The following is a 22988-nucleotide window of genomic DNA, read 5'->3' as shown; positions in this document are numbered from 1 at the left end:
TGTCCATTAGCCATGGTTTCCCAGTGGCCGTGCATGGATGTGAGAGCTGGACTACAAAGAAAGCTGAACTGACGCTTTTGAACTGTGGTGTTAGAGAAGACTCTTAAAAGTCCCTTGGACTGCAAGGAGATCAAACCAGTCCATCCTAAAGGAAATCAGTCCTGAATATTCATTGGAAGGACTGATGCTGAAGCTGAAGCTCCAATACTTTGGCCACCTGATGCAAAGAACTGACTCACTGGAAAAGACCCTGATGCTGGGAGAGATTGAAGGCAGGAGGAGAAGGGGATGACAGAGGATGAAATGGTTGGATGGCATCACCAACTCGATGGACATGAGTTTGAGCAAGCTCCAGGAGTTGGTGATGAACCAGCAAGCCTGGCGTGCTGCAGTCCATGGAGTCCCAAAGTTACACGACTCACATGACTGAGCGCCTGAACTGAACTGAACCGTGACTTGCACGTGCGCCCTCACCAGCCTTTCTTCCGTTATCCTGTAAGAGTCCAGTCTGATACCCTGTGTCCCCGCTTGCTCCCACGTCTGCCCCAGGCGCCCCAGCCACTCCAGTCTCCGTTTCTCCTCCTCCAAACACCACTGCCCCCCAAAGCATCCAAGGCCACTCCAGCCAGGGGTCATCTATCCTGCAAAGGCATCACTGAACTGCCTGTCAGCTCCAGGCCCCGAGTTACTCTACGGGGACTGCAGCTCTCCACTTCAGGGTGACCATACCTGTCCCTGCACGATCCACCTGGAGATGGCTGTCTTCCCATCGTACCCTGGTCGGAACTGGAGTGTGGCTGAGCGAGGGCTGATGTTGGAAATGACCAGATTGGATGGAGCACCAGGAAGTTCTGGACATAGAGGAGAGAGGGAAGGTGGAGATTTAAATCCTGCCACAGCTCAGGAAAGGTCACGTCAGCAGCAACCACTTCCAACACGCCTTCACACCGAGACAGGGTTGATTTTCACAACTGCAGAGCGAGAAACGCAGTGTTTCCTCCCAGGCTCCTCGAAGAACCAAAGGGCTGAGTCTCCCCTCTGACAATGCCCTGGTGCCTTCGAAAGAGGACAGGGAGGGGGCATGCACCCTGAGTAGCTCCAGGCAGCTTGAAGCGGGAGGTGTGTGGGTCCCAAGCCGTAGGCTTCTTGGTTCTGGTTTCCAAGACAACCGGACTCAGGTGAAAGTGCAGAACTCGCCCCACTCTGCCTGGGCTCTGTTGCTCTGGTAACTGAACAAGGGCAGGTGGGCTCTGCGTGTGGCCCCTCGTCTGTGGCCACCTGTGGCTAAGCCTCCTCCTTGAACAGAGGCCCTTCTGCAGGTTGATCCCCCTGGCCCGCCCCCGGGAGCCTGTCCCACTAGAAAGTGAGATGCTGTGGGTTCACAGTGAGAGCTCTGACATTACTGGGCAACTGAAAAGCGCTTGAGGAAGACCGCGGGATGCGACGAAGGCAAGAAAGATGGGACACCAGTGTCAGGAAAGGCCCCCAGAAGCACGGTGTCCGAGGGTCGACTTCTGGACTCACTGTCTCCGGGGTGTTTAAGACCAGGTCTCGCACGGAGGCAACAGGACCACTCTGGTGATGGTTCAGGGCTGGCACACAGCGCATTGCTGGGCCCTCAAGGGTCCTTTCCACCTCACGTTTAATGAACTTGAAGAGAAGACTATTTAAATTGAAGGACAGGTGATTCTGTATATCTGTCAGCCCTCTAGGTTCTTTAGCTGGTTCTCCAGTCACGAATGGATGTAAACTTCGAGCACCACAAACGGATCGCAGCCCAGAGTGATGGTCATCATGCACGTTTTCTTGGTGTGTCCCAGGATAGACCCCTGGGTCCTGGGGAACTGAGCATCAGGGAAGCAACAGCAGCCCCCGGCCTGCCCCCAGCCAGGGTATCAGGCCCACTCAGCGTGGCCGGGCCCAACTCCCGCAGCCCTTCTCTGCATCCGGGGTACTGCTGCTCACAGTCACGCTGGGGCCGAGGCTGCTCAGAGGTGAGGCCAGCTGGCCACTTCCAGGCCCCGGTTGGACAATGTCCAAACCATCCAGGGAACAAGCCGGTCGCCCAGGGATGCTCCGTGTTACCCTGGCCACTGTCCATTAGCTGGTTCTAACAAATTAAATCACATGGCATCATCGCCACCTCATTGTCACCAGTTACTAAGGTCCTAACCACGTTTTGAATGTGTGCTCTGGGAGCTGCTGTGTATGTGGAATACATGAACCTCTCTGGAAGCCAAAGACTTCCTTCTTAAGAAAGGACACGTGTCTTACGTAAATGCCTTAGAGAAGACATCTGATCGGCTCAAGTGTGGGCCCTGGCCAGCAGCGTGGGCGCCACCTGGAGTGCGTCCTGGGGCAAGCTCTGCAGCCTTGCTCACATCCAGGGGGTGGCCACGTGGCAGTGGGCCCAGCACAGACTCGGGGGGCGTGGGTCGAGATGGATGCACAGGACAGTGTGAGAAGCCCTACCCGAGAGAGTGGACGGTGGTGACTGCGTGTCAGGGAATGGACAGCCGTGCCACGGGACCCCAGGCTCCTGGCTCCCCAAGGAGAGGGCTGCAGGGATGACCGCTGGTTTCACTCTCCGGGGCTGTCCTGCTTTTCTCAGAGACCCAAAGGAGGCGACCGGACGGCTTCTGGAGAGCACAAGGTCTCCGGTTTAGCTACAGAACTGAATCGACGGCCCCACAACGCTTTCTCACGTCTGTGTGTTGGTGAATTCCTGGGAAAAACGCTTTCATTTTAAATGTAAACCTTGGAGAGAAACAGCTGAGTACAATTTCCGAGGCTGGAATGACTGTGAACGTTTAGGGAGATGATCTGACTTCCAGAAAGGCCCCACCGAGAGTGGGGTCACTGGGCCCCGCCGGGGGCAGACGCGCTCCCTGACCTTCAATGAATCCCCTGTCTGCCTGCTTCCTCCCCACCTTCTCCTCCTCGCAGACCTACACTCGCCCTGATTGCTGAGAGGATACTTTTGTGCTTCTTAGTCTTAACTGCAATAATTCACTGACCCCGACCATCCGACCCCAGGGCTGACACCCCTCTTTCAAAGGCCCCCAGTGACTTCTGCACAAAGATGCCCACCAACTTGGAGCGAGGGCGAGGCCCAGGGGACATGGCCACGGGGAAACTGGGGCGCGAGCGTACTGACCTGGGGGCACCCCGGAGGAGATGGTGGACGAGGTGGGCACACCGGCGCCCGCGGCAGTGACAGCTGCCACGTCGATGGTGTAGGTGGTGAGAGAGGACAGCCCCTGGATCTTGTACTCGTGCGTCGAGCTGTTGAGGGTGAGCGTGAGCCGCGAGGTGCTCTGCCCGTACACCTCCCAGGAGACCTGGTAGCCTGGAAGGCAGGTGGGGCACAGGGTCAGTTCTGGGGTTCGGGGAGCTGGGGCGGAGGTGGGCGCCCCCTGGTCTTCGCGGGGCTCTGAGAACAGTGGGGAGCCCAGCGGGGCTGCCAGTCCAGGGCCCATGGGGAGGAGACCCCAGCCACAGGGGGCAGCAGGAGGATGGGGCTGGGGTCTTGGCAAACTCGGTCCTGGGGGGCAGGAGGGAGGGGGGCCTGGGGGAGGATGGAGGGGGGGCTGGGGGAGGAGGGGGGAGGGGCTGGGGGAGGAGGGGGGAGGGGCTGGGGAGGACAGAGGGGGGCCGGGGGAGGGGGGGAGCAGGGGGAGGGGCCGGGGAGGACGGAGGGGGGCTGGGGGAGGAAGGATGGGGTGCCTGGGGGAGGATGAGGGGCCGGGGGAGGACAGAGGGGCTGACGGAGGAGGGCTGGTCTGCAGTCCTCTGTGCAGCCTTCTCTCGTCAGATGATGCACGCGCTTCATCTGCATTTCCATTTTTATAAACCGATATTTTCATCACCCGGCGCCCTAAATCAGAGGCTTGCTCCTGGCTTGCAACTAATTGGTGGAAACGCTGCCACTTTTCCCTTATAAAATGATTGATAAAGGGCTTTTTGCCGTAAAGTTTCTCCCCCGCCCAGCACTAGCGTTGCTCCCAGCCCTCCTTCCCCCTTGAGCCTGTTTTCCTAGCGTGACACCAGGTCCCCCCCCCACCCGTGCTCAAGTTCATCCGTCGGGGCCTCAGGATCACAATTCATTCAGCCTTGGGTCCCATCGCGATCCGGGGCTCAGAGAAAAAAGACCCAGGCAGCCCTGAGTCAGCTGCCTTGCGGGGGTGTGTTCTGTGATCAGAGAACACTTCGGAGCGCCCACCCTCCACCCCCGACGAGGGAGGCGCTGATGGAGGGGCCCCGGCCGGGGCGAAGTGCTGAGAGCGCTGTTCTTCTGTCCTCCCGGCCGAGAGCGTGGAGACAGAAGCGCTGGGAGGCTCTTTGGGCTCCTTCTCACTCTGATGAAGCAATAAATCGAGCGAGAGACTTGCACTTGCAAGTAAACAAGAATTTAGAGGCGAGTCTCGGGACTTGAGTACTTTGGAGAAAAAAATAACGCTAGAAGCCTCTGCCCGTCAGCTGCCCCACAGCCTGGCGGCCTCCGCGGGCGGGGGTGTGGGGGTGGGCGTGGGGCGCGGCCCTTGCGGGGGGGTGGGGGGCGGGGGCAGCAGGCCGTGGAGGACAGAGCGAGGCCCTGCCGCACACCGGCAGCCCCTGCTTACCTGAGCTGCACTCCCGGGCGCGGGGTCCCCACCGCGGGCCCACGTGAACCGAACCGCGGACTCTGCTGCCTCCCGGGCCCCCTCCCCTCCCCATCGTCCTCCGCACAGAGGACGGTGCTCACTCCAGACCTGAGAGGCTCCTCCCCGCTTCCCGCCCTGACCTGCCCTCCCTCACCCTCAGAGGCAGGAACACCCCAAGGCTCTAAAATCCATCCGTTCTTTTTTTTTTTTTTTGCCGAGTCAGACTTTTGGGACTAACTGTACAGTGAAAACCAGACCACCCGGCAGGGCAGTGAGGACCGGTGACTTCACACACGCCGTGTCCATGACCTGTGATGTCCTGAGTGCCCCACTTGCGTGAATTCACTCAGCCTCGGACGGAGCTCTGAGGCTGCAGCATCGCTGCCCCCGCCTCACGGAGGAGGGGACCAAGGCCGCAGCTCCGCACCCTCCCAGGAGCGCCCTCCCAGCCCGCCGGCTCTGGGGAACCCTGCTGCGCCCAGGAGGACTGGGGGTTGTCCGAGGGACCTCCACTCTGAGAGGCTCGAGTTGGCCCCACACGCACCGGACGAGAAGGGTGGTGTTACACACTCGTGTTCTCATGCGTGCCGTTAACATCACCACCTTGTCCGCCAGACAATTCTCTTTGTTTAAAAGCTGTTCTTCATCAAGCTTTACTAAAATATAGCATCTTGTTCTGCATGGCAACCTGGAGCCCAAACACAGTGCTTCCAGCACCCTTAGCAGAAGAGAATGAGCAGGGCTCCATGGCATGGCAACAGTCTGGTGGGCGGCTGTTGTGGATACAAATGAAGCCAAGCACACAACGGAAGGCCCTCACACGCTCGGGAAAGGACGCGGCAAAGGCCAGCGAGAGCAGGCGGGCCTGGACGCTCCGCACAGAGGCACAGAGTGTGGGCACGTGGTGGGCAAGGCCCCTGCAGGCAGGCCTGGCCGGAGTGCTCCTCGGGGCCCGGTGCGGGAGGAGGGAAGAGAGAGCCCCCTTCCCAGGGTGTGCCCTCCCTGCTCCAAATGCTGCCTAACTGAGACTAATGACCAGTGGGGCTTCAGAAACGATTCCCTGTTGAGCTGAAGTACATTCTCCACGAGAGAGCAGTGCATCCAATCGTGAGCTGTCTGTCCGTGTCTTCCTGCTCATAAATCAGCGTTTGGGGGGGACCGTGGGGAATGCTGCCTGTACAGGGGCAGCGCGGGTGGAGTTCGCTGGGCACCCTGCGCCCCTGCCGCCTCCCGCTGGCTCCTTCCGGGCGCTTCAGGGGAGCTCCCAGCACCCAGTCTCCTACGGGTGTCTGGGCCACAGAGCAGCCCGTGCGCAAGACTGGATGTTGTGGTGCCATCTGCTCAGCAGCTTCTCTGACCGGCATTGACGGGACGGCTTGGGAGGGACGGTGGCTGGTGCCCTGTAGACGCTTCCTGAAAGGGGCTTTCGGAGGCCAGGTTTGCCCACAAACACAAACACGGTTTTCTTTTGCTGTACTTGGTGGGATTCTCTCCCTTCAGCCTGTAAAAGGCCTTTGGGGTGCGGCTGGCATGCCCCACGGGAAAACAAGTCCATCCGGGGGTGCTGCCCTGCATGTCCAAGTGGAGCATCCAGGGCAGGGAGGATCCCACAGAGGGCAGGGGTCCTGGGGGGTGACTGTGGGGACACTGCAGCCGGGGTCCGGCCTCTGGGAAGTCCCCCTCTCCCTGCAGCCCGTCTTACGGAGTTGAGGGGAGAGGTGAGGCAGAGAACAGACCACGAGGAACAACGTGCCCCCGAGGGAGGTATGGCTGGAGCGGAGCGTCTGCCTGGAGCTCTGACCCTCGGAGCTGCCACTGCAGACCTGCTTCCAGCCCAGGGCAGGGTGGCCGGCTCTGAATAGCGCGAGCTGCGAAGGCCGTGTTCCATGACAAACAGTAGCTGTTGCTGGTGACTGCAAGTATTTGTTTAATAAAACACGAAATTGGGTTCATTAAGACCTATTGGCTGCAGGAATTGATGATCGTCAATCAGGAGTGTTGGCTGCGGGCGCCCAGCCTGGGGAGGTGGGCGCCACTCGGGGGTGACGCCCGTGGGTTTCCCGCAAGGCTGGACACTGGAAGGGCGAGGCGGGCGGGTGCTGGGAGGCCTGGGGAGGGCCGAGGGTGCCACTGTCAGTGGGAGGCCTTGCAGTGGAGTCTGTCCACCGAGGCGTGCTGGTCAGGTTTTTGAAACGTACCCCCTTTCTGTGGATCCTCAGCGCTGAGCCGACGAAGGCGAAAGGTCTGCCTGCCCCGCGGCACCTGGCCCCCTGAAGTCCGTGGCAGCTGCCGCTCTCACTGACTCTGATTCGGGCCACAGGTGTCCCCACAGGGCTGAGCTGGAAGGACTTCCTCCACGTGGGGGCCGCTGCTTGGCTTTCAGTGCTTCTGAGTTTGCTTCCCTCTGGCTGGTCGTCTGATTTCCTCCCTTTGTGCAGCTTAAAGCCACAGGAACCTGGATTCCTCTGGGCGACCGCCCTTCTCTGCCACACCACCCCCACCACTTGGTCTCATTCCTTCCAGGCGTCTTCCCTACACACGCAGCACTGCGTCCTCTGCCCAGAGGCCTCAGAGTGTGAGCAGGCTGGGCTTTGGAGGTCTGATTTCAGTAGGGACTGTCCCCCTTTCCTGGACTTAACATCATTCTCAGCTTCTTGAGAGCAGATCTAGATTCATGCATTTATTTAAGAGGGTCAGAGGCGGCATCGGCTCAACAGTGCCCCTAGTGGCACCTCCCGGATCTGAGCACTCCCCGTGTAGGGGGTCTGGTTGGGCGAGGTGAGCAGAGGGCACCTTCCTGAGCAACAGGAGAGAAGCGGGGAGCTCAGCGTAGGGACAGACCCCGGGCTGTGTGTGGGGGGCTGTGTCTGAGGCCCTGCGTGAACCTGTGGCTGGAGCCAGTCGCAATCCCAGGATCAGAGCACTCTGCAAGCCTTCGAATGCGCCCTGTCTCCGCTGCGTTCCCGGCGGTTACAGAGATAAGGACACGGAACCGTGTGAACACCACGTGGGGCAGGAAATTCGGGAGGCGGGCGGGGCCCACTCGGATTCCAAGCTGGAGAAGCTGGGCAGTGCCCGTGGCGCACAGGTCCCACTGGGAGCTAACTGGTGACTTAAGAAGGAAATGCAGACATTCTTCTTTCAATGAACGCATCTTCTTCTTTGAAACGGCTGTTCAGGTGCCAGGATATAATACTTATTAAGCTGTCTGCACCTAACCACTGAGGAAGAGGAATCGTCCGGCCTTCCCCTGGCCAGCGGCACAGTCTCTGGGAACACGTGGAGCGAAGCCCTGGCCCTGGGCGGGGAGGCTGGGCCAACCCTGTGCTGCATGTGGATGATGCGATTTAAATGGAAATTCAGCCCTATAATCTGGAAGGTTCTTCAAAAACCTCTTCTACAAAATGAAATCATTAAAAGTCCTACCAAAGTGAGCCGCTCCCCTGAGACGGCACTGCAGGAGAAGGAGGCGGCCAACGCGCAGCCTGGGGCCCTGCTCCCTGGACACCCCTCACCTGCAGTGCCCCCCCGGGTGGCCTGGCATTGGGGCAGGGGACAGGCGTGGCCTGGCCGCTCTCTGGGGTGGGGCCAGGGGGTGGGGGAAGGCGGGGGCAGGGCCACCCCATCACGGTGCCTGCATTCGGCTCTCCCTGCCCACCCGAGCCCCAGCCTCCTCAGCTGTAACACCACTGTGATCTCAGCTGTCAACTCCCTACATGGCCACGAGATTACAGAAGAGAAACAGCTGTGAGAAGACACACCTGGAGCACGAGTCTCCTGGGCAGAGATGTCAGAGGCTTGTTCAACACGCCCAGGAGACCGAGCCTGCACACTGGGAGGCTGCAGCCCAGCCAGGAGGGGCCCACACGAGGCGAGGCCCCCGGGACAGGTCTTCCCCCACCTTGGCCCCGTGACAGTCACCCTGCAGGCCCTGGGCACCCGGGCGCTGCCAGCCGTGGTGCCTGGAGCTGTGTCTGTCCCTCTGTGTGGGGCAGACTTGTTTTGCCTTTTCTGACCACAGAGACCCTTACCTATAATGATGCCGTTTTTCTCCAGGGGCTCCTGCCAGCTGACCTTGAGAGATGTGTCCAGAATCTCCGTGAAACTCAGGTGGCCCACGGCTCCTGGTTCTGGAAATGAGAACCAGAGATATCTGTTAGCATGCAGCCCGATTCTCTCCAGTCGGATTGGTGGGGAACGTCTGTCTGTGGAAGGAGGCGGGAGCCGGGACCAAGCCTGCCAGTCAGAGCCCTCAGGAAAAGCCAGAGAAAACCCAGAAGCACAGGGTCTGAGGTGTTAGAGGGACCGGGCTATGGTCACATGAGTGATTTCTGTCGGCCTCACCCCAGCCTCGTTGAGAACTGCAGAGACCGGCGGTAGGAGATGCGGACACAGTCCCTGCTCTTTCTCCTCATCGGATCTAGTTGAACAATCGGGCGGTTGGACCCCTCAGGCTACTGCTTACTCCAGCGTCCCTGACGCCCCTGCGTCCCTGTTGTGTGTCTGTCTGTCTCGTGTGGGGCCGCGGCCAGGAGCCCTGGCCAGGAGGCCGGGCTGGCCATGCCTGGTCGCTGGCCGACGCCTGCCAGCCTGATCCAGGCTGTGACCTGCACTTACTCTCCCCAGGGAGCCCAGGGGCAGGGCAGGCGTGAGAAATTTGCAGCAAAAATTGCACGTTTGCCTTGAATTTCCCCGACAGTAGCCTCGTCCTGAGGCAGGGGCAGCGCAGCAGAGCTGCAGCTGCTTCAGTGCTGGGCTTGGCTGCGCCGAAGCCTGGCCCCTGCTGGCTGGCTCTGTGCTCCTTAGAGTGGCTAAGCCTTAGTTTGCTCATCTGCAAAACAGGGAAAATAAAAGTAACTCACGCTGCAAGGTAATTGTGAGAAAAACATGTAATAAAACACGGATGCGGTTGGTACGTCCCCGGCCTCACGAGCGGCTGCTGCTGTCACTGGCTGTCAGTTATCACGCCACCAGAACGTGGAGTCGTTTCTAAGCTGAGCTTACTGTCGGTTTGCAAAGCGCAGGAGAGAAGAGGCCTGAAAGGCCAGCATGTGAGCTAAACAGGTCTGGACTCTCAGACCCAGAGGGTCGTCAGAAGTCCGCTCTGACCCTGCCCCGGTTCTCCGGCTGTAGAATTCCACGCTGGCTCAGAGCAGGGATGTGCAGGGGCCAGCCTGGAGCTGGGTCCAGCACCCGGGTCTCCTGCCTGCCCTGGAGGGACTGCAGGGGCCACCAGGGGGCTCTGAGCCCACCGCCTGCTCCAGCTCCTCCAGGCTGAGTGCTCCAGCGCCCCCACACCCGGTCCCCTGGGGGCCGCCTCCCCAGGAGGTGGGAAGAGGTGACAGGTGACTGTGACCACAGGGACGGGTCACATGTGCTGGTTAGGTCCCCTCTGTGCCGCATGGCGGGGGGGCAGGTGGGAAAGGAGACCCTGGAGAGCAGGCGCAGTGGTCAGACGGGGCGGGGGCTGGTGAGGCGGGGGGAGAGGAAGAGAGTGGAGGTCCCTTGCGTCCCAAGTCCCGAGCCGGGCATCGTGGGGCACCTGGCGGGCACCCCTTAAGCCCACAGTTCACCAGCCCTGCTCCACTTGCCTCTCTGCAGTGGTGCCCCCCACAAGCACCCCTCTGCTCTTTTGCAGGAGAAGTGCAGGGGAACGTTAGGGGGAGGAAAGGGAGGAGCAAAGGCAGACTCAGAGGGGAGACAAGTGTGCTCCTTGCCGGGTGGGGAACCAGGTTCCCACTGGCCTCCCGTGGACACCTCTGGGCAAGGGCACACGGAGAGCTTTCTCACAATAACAAAGCATAGTTTCTTCAGCCTAGAACAGGAGAGCATGAAGTCAAGGGTCCCTGGTGTCCATCCCAGAGCCGAGCTCAGGGATTCCAGCTAACCGGCCTCAGCCCTGTTCTGTCCACTGTCGACCCTGTAGAGACAGCAGGATTTTAAGGCAAATTCCACACCTGGTACCCAGTTGGTACTTGGCCAAAGCCTCCGAACACACCTCGTGATTTAAAAAAAAAAAAAATGATAACAGCCTCAGCAAATTCACTCATCTGGGTGAAACTTTCAAAAGACTCTTTATGGATAAGCTCACACGCTCTGACAAATTTCACTCTTTGAGTGTGAGAACGCGGTAAAGCAGGATGGCTGTCAAGACCGTCTCATCCTCCTCCAATTCTAAGATTCCAGAAAGACACTCTGACAGATTTTTGAACTGACTTGTTCTTTTTTTCGATCGATAGAATAGCGAAGAAAGCTTTTTGCTCCTTTTATGTTCTCAGTGTTTCTGCTTCCTGGATTCCTGCCCAAATATGCTTGTCCTCTAGCTCTGCTGGAACCAGCTGGCAGCGTCTCGGCTGAAATTTATATTCTGTTTCCTCTCTGCTGTGCTGCACCCCCGCCCCCTCCCCACAGTTCTTATTTCATCAGAGCTTTGGAGAAGGAGGCCCGCTGTGTGTGCAGGACTGACCAGGGCACCATCTGCGTCGTCAATATGGGGTGATGGGGGCCATTTCGCTGGCAGGCAGGGTCCCAGGTCCTCTTTGAAAGGCTGCACCCCCAGAGCTGACAGCAGCCCTGTGTGTGCTCAGTCGCTCAGTTGTGTCTGACTCTGTGTGACCCCGTGGACCATAGCCCGTCAGGCTCCTCTGTCCATGGGATTCTTCAGGCAAGAATATTGGAGTGGGTGGCCATGCCCTCCCCCAGGGGATCTTCCTAATCCAGGGGTTGAACCCGCGTCTCTTATGTCTCCTGCTTTGGCAGGCCGGTTCTTTACCACTAGCGCCACGTGGGAAGCCCAACAGCAGCCCTACCTCCCATCTTTCAGGGAGACCGTCCACGCCTGCAAGGATGCTCTGTCTTTCTAGGTAGGACTGACAGGCTCCCTTTCTATCAAAAAATGGTGGTTCAGTTAGAAAATTCTAAAAAGATGATGTCACTGCTACTTTTCTCAACTCTCAAGAAACTTCTCATTTCTCCTTCTTACTGATGGTGGGCCTGGGGCCCTGAAGGCCCTGCTCCCTGGCTGCCTAGCATGGTGAGATGTTTCCGTGTAGTCCGAGTCTGTCTTTGTTGGTGTTCAGTTGCTCAGTGGTGCCGACTCTTTGTGACCCCATGGACTGCAACATGCCAGGCTCCTCTGACCTGCACTATTTCCTGGGGTTTGCTCAATCTCATGTCCACTGTGTCTGTCTAACTGGCAACAATAGAGCTTTTAAAGTCAAGAATTCAGCCAGGAGTCTTCTCTCATTTATCTGAAGAAGTTCCCTGCTTTTGCCACTTGTTATTTTTAGTAAGTGTCCTCTGGAAAGTAACACCCAGTGTCCAGTTGGACCTGCTGTGGTTGGAGCTGAGATGCTGCCCTGGGCTCTTCTCTCAATAATGAAATGGAAGAAAATGCCCACATGATGAAGAGCTGTGAGGGGTGCCTGGGGCGCTCCGAGAATTCACCGCCGCCTCCCTCAACTGTGGGGGTGGGGGGCTTGCCTTCCCACTCGTCTGCAGTCATAAAGGAGTCAGCTGTGTTTCCTTCAGGGCAGTGGAGAAGGGGCCTTCCAGCAAGCAGAGCTCCTCCTCTTCCAGAGCCCCCTACCCGGAGGCCTCCTGCTCGCCCCTCTGCACACAGGCTCTAACCAGCCTCCTTGCACACGGCGGGGCCAGGGCCCAGCCAGCCTCCTGCTTCTCTGAAGCCCCCTGATCCCAAAGTGACTGCACCCACTTAGGTGGTTTAACTGCCAAGGGCCTCATACTCAGACGCCCCGAGGTAGCACTGATTTCAAGCATTTCCGTCTGTGGTGCGACTGCACGCTTCAGTTACAGCCCCAGACTTTCCTGGGAGAACACGGTCACAGTCGCTAAGTGCTGGACTCCCACATCTGCTTCTTCAGGCCCGCTGCTGCCTCGACGTGAGCGGGCCCCGACTGCGCCTCGCGTCCCAGCCCCGGACCCGCCTTCACACTCTGGTCTCGGCCGTCACCGCTGCCCCGTCGCCCGCGCCGCAGTTTGCGGAGTCATCCTGGAGATTCCCTTCTGCCCACCCCGGCCCCGGGCCCCACCAGCCCCGACCCTCTGTAACACGCCTCTGCGTCTCCCCTGTGCTAGCCCTGCGTCCGGGGCACAGGCTCTCATGATTGTCCACCTTCTCCCCAGACTGCATCACCTTGGTCTCTAGTCCATCACCACAAAACCTCCAGACAGAGCTTTGAAACCACTCGAGCCACAGCCCCATGGGAAGTCCTTCCGCGGTCCCGAATGCCTAGATGGCTCCGACTACGAGTCTTAACTGAGCTGTTGAGACCCCTCTGGTCAGCTCCCAGCTTATTTCTCTAGGGTCACCCGCACCCCATAGACTACACGAAGCTAAGCTGGGCAGGACGGTGGCCCAAGCCTCTTTGATGACCAAGGGGTCTTGAGGAGACCCTTGGAGAGGGGACTCACTGTCTTCATGCGTCCATATGAGCTGCGGCGTGCTCGGGGGCCCGTCCCCGGGGGTGGTGAAGCACAGAACGGACGTGAAGTAGGCAGTGAACTTCTTCAGGTTGGTGATATACCCATGGTGGACCCCGTGGAAGTCTGGAGCAATGGTGAGGGCAGTGACGGCTGCGGGGGCGTCGTCTGGCCAAGCCAGAAGCTGCGGTGGGACAGGGTGAAAAAGAGATTTAATTTCATGCTTTCAGCCTCAGATCTGCACCAAAATTTTATTTTGCAATAATATGTCTTCAAAGAAAGCAAAATCGTGATCAAGAAATTTACTATAGTCTACATTTTATAATCTCGCTGAAAAATATGGATTTTAAAAGATATCTCACAGACTACTTGAGTACAAATGTGTATATTTGTGGGCTTCCCAGGTGGCGCAGTGGTGAGGACTCCACCTGCCAACGTGGGAGAGGCAGGAGACGTGACCCCTGGGTCGGGAAGATCCCCTGGAGAAGGACAGGACAATGCACTCCAGCATTCCTGCCCAGAGAATCCCACGGACAGAAGAGCCTGGTGAGCTACAGTCCCCGGGGTCACAAAGAGCTGGACGTGACTGAGCAACTGAGCACACGTGTATTCCTATATGCATTTTATACACGTGTATATAAAATATCTACTTCAACTCACATTGGGAAAAAAGACACTTCTCAAACTTTCACTTTCTCTTCACTTAAACTTGTTACAGAACATATATATATTTAACGTTAAGAAGTAAAGATGACATTACCTGTTATTTGAATGGATCAGTACAATGAAACATCAATACAAATATTTTTCTGGATGGGCACATACTCTGACTCAAAAAGAAGTCCTGAGTTCAATGGGAACAGTGTTAATTTTTATAATTTACCTCATGCCGGTTTTCTAAAAATGGATCTGGGGAGACTGATTATGAAAATGAAAGTATTAGTTGCTGAGTCACGTCCGACTCTGCGACCCCATGGACTATGGCCCCTCAGGCTCCTCTGTCCATGGGATTCCCAGGCAAGAACACTGGAGGGGGTTGCCATTTCCTTCTCTGGGGATCTTCCTGACCCAGGGATCAAGCCCACGTCTCCTGCATTGCAGGCAGATTCTTTACCACCTGAGTCACCAGAAATACAGTATATATACACATTCCAAAGGAAGTTATTTTAATGTTTTGGCAACATTACTGTATGAATGTGACTTTTAATTCCTCTGACACCAAGCATTTCTAGCACTAACTAGCTCTGAAAATGGACACATCACCGGACAAGGAGCGTATTTATGTAGAATAAGCTGACAACCAAGCCACTGAATGAATGCCCCGGTCTTGCCAGAAAGATCTTCACTGATCAATATGATTTCAAAGAAACTTCTGACTGTCGCTACCTCTGGGAGAAAAGAAAAGGCAGGACAAATTTCCAACTATGCCCGTCTTTCTAGTGAAAAACAAATGTTTTAATAAGTTGACTCCAAATGGGGTGGGGGGTGGCGGGGAAAGTGAACTGTGTTCTGAGGAAATAACACTCTCTGAATCTGAAATTATCAAGTTTTTAAGCAAACTAGGTGGAACCCCTGAGTTGATCTGCTCCTGCACAAGATATGTGAACATATCACACTATAGATGAAATAAATGAAGGCGGGCTCCCTGCCGCAGCCAGGAGATGCTCATCCAGAAGGAAAGCAGAGCTGTGCTCCTGGAAGCTGCATGCAGACACAGCTCTGAAGGTCAGAGGCTGGTGCTCAGACCCGGCACAGGGCAGGCAGGAGTGCGTTTTGTGTCTGCTCAGTTCAGGTAGGGGCCCCGAGCCAGCAGGTCTCGGTTCCACACACAGAACTTGTCCCGAAGCAGTGAGGGGGCACCTACTCATTGGTACTTGGTAGAAACCTCACTCAGCTGCGCCCCGTGCCCTCTGTTCCGAGTCTGCACTCCTCAGAGAGGCCCCCTTCTGGAAGGAAGCATTTGGTACACGTGCTGATTTCAACCTGCCAGGCCGGGTCTCCCACCGGTCATTTTAAATGGACGGCCTTCTCATAGCGTTGCTCAGTCCTAGCGGAACCAGCCTTTTCTGGTTTTGTTTTTTTTTGGCTGTGCGGGATCTTAGTTCCCCACCCAGGGATTGAACCTGCACCCTTGGCAGTGAAAGTGCAGAGCGCTAACCCCTGGACCAGCAGGGAATTCCCAACAACCATCCTCTCAACGACCAGTAATTAGAGTTTATGAGTCAGTATGGCTGGTGATAAGACTGTGGATGAAAGGAGACCCCACCAAGGTTAACATGTCTGCAATGGATGCCATGGGTTCCTCACGAAACGAGGTGCAGGGGCCCCTCCCTGATCATACGACCGTGCCGGCTGTGGCCCCAGGTGTACCTTGTATCCCTGGTTGATGCCGTTGATGAACTGCTGGGGTGGAGGGTTCCACAGGAATTGGATGGTGGTGGAGTTCACGGCTTCCACCTGCACGTTCTGCGGGGGTGCGGTTGGCACTGCTCCAGGGCGGGGGCAACAGGAGGCCGGCAGGAGGCACAGGGCGGGGAGAGAAGAGACCCTGAGCTGCTGCTCTTGGCTCACCAGCACGCTCAGCGCTGCGAGCCCGGAGGGTGTTGCACGGTTTTGGAAGCTAATCGAGATGCTACAACAAGAAAGAGCTGGGCTACTCCTCACTTTCTGTTGGAGAATTCTTAAAGGCACAGGCAGAAGAGTGGACCAGGTCATCTCAACCCACGGTGAGCCTTTCCTAGGGGGTCCCAAGACAGACAGCGAACAAAAGCTTTCTCTGATTTTTTTTCAGTTAGCCAGTATTTGAGATCAAGGCAAGGTTTGATCTAGGCCTCTGCGTCCCCTATTACATATCATTCTGTTTTCAAGCCCAGTTATCCTTTATATATTAAAAAAAATCCCTTTTCATATGTACTTACTTATCCATTCAGAGGCTAAATTTCTCTTTGTCTGCCATAGAAACTACCATAAAAAAATTTCCACTTTCCATTTCTTTTATTGAAGAACTATTGAGCCCAATTATGTGCCTGCCCAGAGCCCTCCAAGGAAGTCACATTCCTGGGGAGCTGCTCACTTTCAGCTTGAATTGTCCCAGGCAGCTCCCTCTGGTGCACACACAGGCGGAGCCTCTGCGCCAGGTGTGTGCGGAAGGCTTCAGGCCAGGGGACACCGCAGGAGGGCTGGGAGAAAGGGCAGACCTCCGAGGGCGGAAAGGCCTTGAGAAAAGTGTTCGCTTCGGGGAAAATGGAGTCAGCAAAGGCAAATGATTATGAGAAGCCTGGTGAGTGGTGAGAGAATGATGGGCGTGGCTGGACATGGGGTGCTGGGGGAGGAAGGGGCTGAGAAGGTGGGCGGGTCACTGTGGAGATGGCCCTGGATGCCGGACGCAGAGGTTGAGAGCGTACACAGAGGGCAGTGGGAAATCAGCGGGCTTCTGGAAATGGCAGAGACAGGACCCGGCAGGCCTCTGAAGGACGGCCTCTGCAGAAGGGGCAGGCCGCTGGCAGAGACAGGACCCGGCCGGCCTCTGAAGGACAGCCTCTGCAGAAGGGGCAGGCCGCTGGCTCTGGTGTACAGCTTTCTGCGGGACACATGGGAAGGTCTTGGTTCTTTAGGAGCTTGTTTCAAGGGAAAGACAGCGGATCCCAGAGGATCCTTTGGCTCCAGGAACAGAAACAGAGACACGTGTCTCTTGGCACAGAACACGTGAGAATTCAGTACGGTGCTGTTAAAAATCACTGCAGCTTTCATTACGCTCTTCTTCAGAATCTCACGTCATCCGGCAGAGATGAGACAGACACACCGCATCCCAGCCCTCCCCTCCAGACTCCAAGCCGCCCAGCCGCTCCCGTCTTCTCCTCCAGCGCTGTCTCTGGTCCCTCCTTCCATACCATACCAGGAAGACTGTCCTGCTCACTTCCCGCTCAGCACCATCCTGAAGTGGTGGACTGAAAACGGCCACAGGCGTCACTGAGCCGAGGGTCTGGGCAGTTGGGAAGCAGGGCACAGCCATCAAACACGAGGAAAAGCTGAACAAATGAAAAAGTCTTACCCTTTTGTGAGCCCATAAGGAAGCTGAGGCCACAGGGCCACTATGTCCGAAATACGAGAAAAGAGGGACCCTCCCCCTCTTCTTAAAAAAAAGCTTAAAAGTAAAAGAATGGGAAAAAATACTCGAAAACACTAATTAAGATAAACCTGGTGTCATTACATTAATATCAGAGTAAATATCCTACCAAACAATAAACCAGTGATAAACGAGCTCGTGACATGATGATGGCGTGCTCTGTCCCTCAAGAAGACCCAACAATCCTGAATGTGGATGCACAGGGCTTCAGCGTACAGAAGGCAAAACGACAGAACTGACAGTAAAGCTACACAAAACTACCGGGACAGGTGGAGACCTCGACACGCCACCCAAAAAACAGGCAGGCCAGGCGTCTCAGCAAGGGTCTCCGAGGCCAGAGCAACACCACACAGAATCTGACCCACACGATATTTACGTAGAAATCTACCCAAGGGCAACAGACTACATATTCTTCTCAAGCACATGTGGAACTTAACCGAGATGGACACATTTGAAATATATATGTCATGCAAAACACAAGTTAAAAATAACTGAAATCACAAAAAGTGTCTTTTATGACTCAACAGGATTAAACTTGAAATTAACAACAGAAAGATATGTGGAGAGTCCCTAAAAACTTGTAAATTAAGGAACACACTTCAAAGTAACCCATGAGTTAAAGATGAAATCACCTGGAAAATGAGAAAGCATTTTTAGTTTAATAAAAGGGAAAAACACAACATACCAAAATTTGGGGATTCAAAAGTGCTGGATCATCGAAAAAGCAAGAGTTCCAGAAAAATATCTACTTCTGCTTTATTGACTATGCCAAAGCCTTTGACTGTGGATCACAACAAAATGTGGAAAATTCTTCAAGAGATGGGAATATCAGAACACCTGACCTGCCTCTGAGAAACCTGTATGCAGGTTAAGAAGCAACAGTTAGAACTGGACATGAAACAACAGACTGGTTCCAAATAGGAAAAGGAGTACATCAAGGCTGTATATTGTCACCCTGCTTATTTAACATATATGCAGAGTACATCATGAGAAATGCTGGGCTGGAGGAAGCATATGCCGGAATCAAGATTTCGGGGAGAAATATCAATAACCTCAGATATGCAGATGACACCACCCTTATGGCAGAAAGCGAAGAAGAACTAAAGAGACTCTTGATGAAAGTGAAAGAGGAGAGTGAAAAAGTTAGCTTAAAACTCAACATTCAAAAAACTAAGATCATGGCATCTGGTCCCATCACTTCATGGCAAATAAATGGGGAAACAATGGAAACAGTAAGAGATTTTATTTTTGGGGGGCTCCAAAATCACTGAAGATGGTGACTGCAGCCATGAAATTAAAAGACACTTGCTCCTTGGAAGAAAAGCTATGACCAACCTAGACAGCATATTAAAAAGCAGAGACATTACTTTGCGTACAAAGGCCTGTCTAGTCAAAGCTGTGGTTTTTCCAGTAGTCGTGTATGGACGTGAGAGTTGGACTATAAAGAAAGCTGAGTGCCAAAAGACTGATGCTTTTGAACTGTGGTGTTGGAGAAGACTCTTGAGAGTCCCTTAGACTGCAAGGAGATCCAACCAGTCCATCCTAAAGGACATCAGTCCTGAATATTCATTGGAAGGACTGATGCTGAAGCTGAAGTTCCAATACTTTGACCACCTGATGGAAGAACTGACTCATTGGAAAAGACCCTGATGCTGGGAAAGAGTGAAGGCAGGAAGAGAGGGGACAACAGAGGATGAGATGGTTGGATGGCATCACCGACTCAATGGAAATGAGTTTGAGAAAGCTCCGGGAGTTGGTGATGGGTAGGGAAGCCTGGCATGCTGCAGTCCATGGGGTTGCAAAGAGTTGGACATGACTGAGCGACTGAACTGAACTGAATAAATAGCCTTTAGATGTTTATATTAGAATCTAAACTTCAACTGTAAGAACCTATAAAAGTAAATTAAAAAAGAAGGAAAATAGTGAAGAAAAATACCAGAAATCAGTGAAATAAAAATAAACAATAATAGAAAAAAAAACAATGAATCTAAAAGCTGTTCTTTTAAAAATCAATAAACTTCTAGCCAGACTGATAAAAAATAAATAGAAATTGCAAATTATCAACATCACCAATAACAGGAGACACCTCTATAAACTCTACTGATGCTAAAAGAATAAAAGGACATTTTGAGTATCTTTATGCTCATTAACGGAGAAGGCAATGGCACCCCACTCCAGTACTCCTGCCTGGAAAATCCCATGGATGGAGGAGCCTGGAAGGCTGCAGTCCATGGGGTCACTGAGGGTCGGACACGACTGAGCGACCTCACTTTTACTTTTCACTGTCATGTATTGGAGAAGGAAATGGCAACCCACTACAGTGTTCTTGCCTGGAGAATCCCAGGGACAGGGGGAGCCTGGTGGGCTGCCATCTATGGGGTCACACAGAGTCGGACACGACTGAAGTGACTTAGCAGTATGTTCATTAATTCAACAACTTAGATGAAATGAACAAATGTCTTTAAAGAAACACACTTCCAATCTACTCAAGAAGAACTAGATGACCTGAGTAGTCAAATAGCTATCAAATATTTGAATATAAAATTAAACACTTCCAAAAAAGAAAACTCTTAAGCGTATAAGGTTCAATGGTTAATTTTACTAAGCATTTGAAGAAGAAGGAAATAAAAGACATTCTAAAGCATTAAGCTGACACCAAAATCAGAAAAAGGTGCTGAACATAAAAAGAAAGAAAAGTAAACTATAGGCCTGAGAACATAGATACAAAAATCCTTAATAAAATATTAGAAAAATAAAATTTAAAAATATGTAAAAATCACAATTTATCCTAATTCAAGTAGGGTTTATCTTACAAACACAAGGCTGGTTCAACATTTGAATATTCATCAGGGTAATTTGCCATTATCAATAGAATTTAGAAAACATGATCATCTTAATCATTTTATAAAAATCGTTTAACAAAATTGAACCTCCAATAGCCATGAAAGGAAACGTGAAAGTGAAAGTCGCTCAGTCATGTCCGCCTCTTTGCGATCCCATGGACTCCATGGAATTCTCCAGGTCAGAACACTGGAGTGGGTAGTCTTTCCCTTCTCTGGGGGATCTTCTCAACCTAGGGATTGAAGCCAGGTCACCCGCATTGTAGGCGGATTCTTTACCAGCTGAGCCATAAGAGAAGCCCAAGAATACTGGAGTGGGTAGCCTACCCCTTCTCCAGTGGATCTTCCTGACCCAGGAATCGAACCAGGGTCTCCTGCATTGCAGGTGGATGATTTACCGACTGAGCTACCAGATTAAAGGAAAAACAACAACTCTCAAAGTAGGAATTAAAAGGAGCTTACTAAACTTGCTAAGCATGCATGCCGCATGCTAAGGCTCTTCAGTTGTGTCCGACTCTGCAACCCCATGGACTGTGGCCCGCCAGATTCCTTTGTTCATGGGATTCTCCAGGCACGAATACTGGGTGGGTCACCATGCCTTCCTCCAGGGGATCTTCCCAACCCAGGGATCGAACGTGCATCTCTTAATGTTGCCTGCGTTGGCAGGCGGGTTCTTTACCACTAACGCCACCTGGGAAGCCCAAACTTGCCAACAGGCATCTGTAAAACACCTACAACTAACATTTTATTTAAGATGAAAGACAGAATGCCTTCCCCTAAGACGAGGAGCAAAGCAAAGGTGTCTTTCTTACCACTCCTATTCTGGAAGGCCAAGCTGGAGCAGTAATGCAGGAAAAGGAACGGAGGGCATACAGATTGAAAAGGAAAACAAAGCCAAAAAGCCTCTCTATTCACTGACAGTATTTACTCTCCGTGTAGGAAATTCCCGCGTTTACTCAGAACCGAGATTAGCAAGATCACAGGATACAAGATCAAAATATTTTGAAACACAAGCTATGGAGAACTGGAAACTGAAATTAAGAATTCAGTATCAGTTACATGGCAGTTAAAACATGAAATAGATATAAATTTAACAAACTATAGGCAAGATCTGTATGCTGAAAATTGATGAAAGAAATAGAAAACTCTTGAGAGTCCCTTGAACAGCAAGGAAGGAGATCAAACCAGTCAATAAAGGAAATCAACTCTGAATATTCATTAGAAGGACTGGTACTGAAGCTGAAGCTCCAATACTTTGGCCACATGATGCGAAGAGCTGACTCACTGGACAAGACCCTGATGCTGAGAAAGACAGAGGGCAGGAGGAGAAGGGGACAACAGAGGATGGTTAGATGGCATCACCGACTCCATGGACGTGAGTTTGAGTGAACTCTGGGAGACAGTGAGGGACAGAGGAGACTGGCATGTTGCAGTCCACGGGGTTGCAAAGAGCTGGACACAACTGAGCGACTGAACAACAACAACAGCAAACTGGAAACACCTCCAAAGCCCTTCAGTGGCTGGAGAGGAAAACCAAACTGGCCCGTCCACGGGACGGACCGAGGCTTGCAGTGAAAAGGGAGGAGCTGCTCACTCTTGCCAACGACGAGGACGGCCTTAGTGCCAGACACGGGGAAGGGCCAGACGCAGCCATGGCATGCTGGCTTTTCCCATTTTCATGATTCCTGTAAAAGGGAAAGCTAGAGAAGAGGAAACAAGAACCCTGCCAAGGGCGGGGGTGGGGCAGAGCTCTGCGCTCAAGGTAAGTAAATTATATACCTCAGTAAATCTGACTTTAAAAAGGCTGCAGAAACCTTCATACCTTTTCTCATGTAGAGGTGGTGTCTGAGGCAAGCGGTGTTTGAGGCACTTCAGTGCAGACTCTGTGACTGTTCTGACCAAGAGAATGTGACCCAGGCCTTAATAAACTAGAAGCTTCCATGCCTTATCTCTAGAACCGTCCTTTCTGCAAGTCCTGAGAGGAGAAAGGAGTCTGCTGTCCCTGTGGCCACCATGCTGGACTGGCTGGGTGTGGTGCCCAGGGGGTCAGCCCCAGGGTGCCCAGCCTGATGGCCTTCCGGTCAAGGCACCCACACTCGAGGGAACCCCTCTCCGTTCTCCTGACCCTCAGCCGCCAGCCCAAGGTACCGCCCCTCCGGATCCCATTCCCAGCCTGTAAAACCACGAGATATGGTACAGCGGCGCTGCCTGCAAGCTCCAGGTTTATTCTGTGGCAACGGGTCACCCGGACGATCTCCCCCGCATAAGAGAACAGGGAAGGGGGTGGGAGGGGAAATAAGGAGGGAAAAGGGAAAAAAGAATACGAAGAGCAGTCGGGAAAGAACTGAAAGGGGCCGTGACTTCTCGGAGAGCACACGTCCTCATTCTTTGCAGGCTTAGTTCTGGGATTTCCTTTCCAATTACTGACTCTGAAGTTCCATAAAATTTTCTAGTCAAATGTGGTTATATTTTCTAAAGTAAGACCACACGGATCGAACACTTCAAGAAAATGGCATTTTGCATAAACTAAATGAGCAATACTTCCTGCTGTTCCTTTCTTTGCTCTGTGTCATGTAACAGCCATGCTGAGAGGCCCTCTCGCCATCGGGTCGGTGCCTCCCTGCCTTCCCCGCCCCGGGGCCCAGATACCAGGCGTCCGGGCCTGGCTGACCCAGTTAAGAAGGCAAGCTCCCTTCTCCTCATGTCACAGCTCACAATGCTCCTCAGCTCTCTTCTGCTCTCACATCCTTGAGCATCTCTTTCTCCTAATTACTGTCATCAGAAGTGACTCACAAATTTGTGGACAATGGGATTAAAAATTCCCTCAAGTGAGAAAAAGACCTACAGCCCATAAATCCTTCTTGACAGCGCTTCAAATAAAGAAGCTGCTAATGGCGGAAAGGTCTTAATTACAGAGGAGGATTACCTAACCCCAGC

General features: G+C 53.8%; 1 protein-coding gene across 3 annotated transcripts in view; it reads right to left on the bottom strand.

Annotated features, from left to right (window-relative positions):
- The window catches only part of SDK1 (sidekick cell adhesion molecule 1), a 628823-nt gene that overhangs the window by 104323 nt on the left and 501512 nt on the right, over window positions 1–22988 (bottom strand). For all 3 annotated transcript variants that reach the window (XM_045164319.1, XM_045164317.1, XM_045164318.1), the window contains exons 18-22: window positions 15456–15571; window positions 13077–13269; window positions 8675–8773; window positions 3158–3349; window positions 730–851 (exon numbers count right to left, since the gene is read on the bottom strand). In XM_045164319.1, the coding sequence (XP_045020254.1) occupies window positions 730–851; window positions 3158–3349; window positions 8675–8773; window positions 13077–13269; window positions 15456–15571 (722 nt within the window). The remainder of the gene's footprint in view (window positions 1–729; window positions 852–3157; window positions 3350–8674; window positions 8774–13076; window positions 13270–15455; window positions 15572–22988) is intronic.

The sequence above is a fragment of the Bubalus bubalis genome, chromosome 24, assembly GCF_019923935.1.
Source record: "Bubalus bubalis isolate 160015118507 breed Murrah chromosome 24, NDDB_SH_1, whole genome shotgun sequence".
NCBI classification, from domain to species: Eukaryota; Metazoa; Chordata; class Mammalia; order Artiodactyla; family Bovidae; genus Bubalus; species Bubalus bubalis.
The sequence above is the reverse complement of the archived record's forward strand: the minus strand, read 5'-3'. Positions and strand labels throughout refer to the sequence as shown.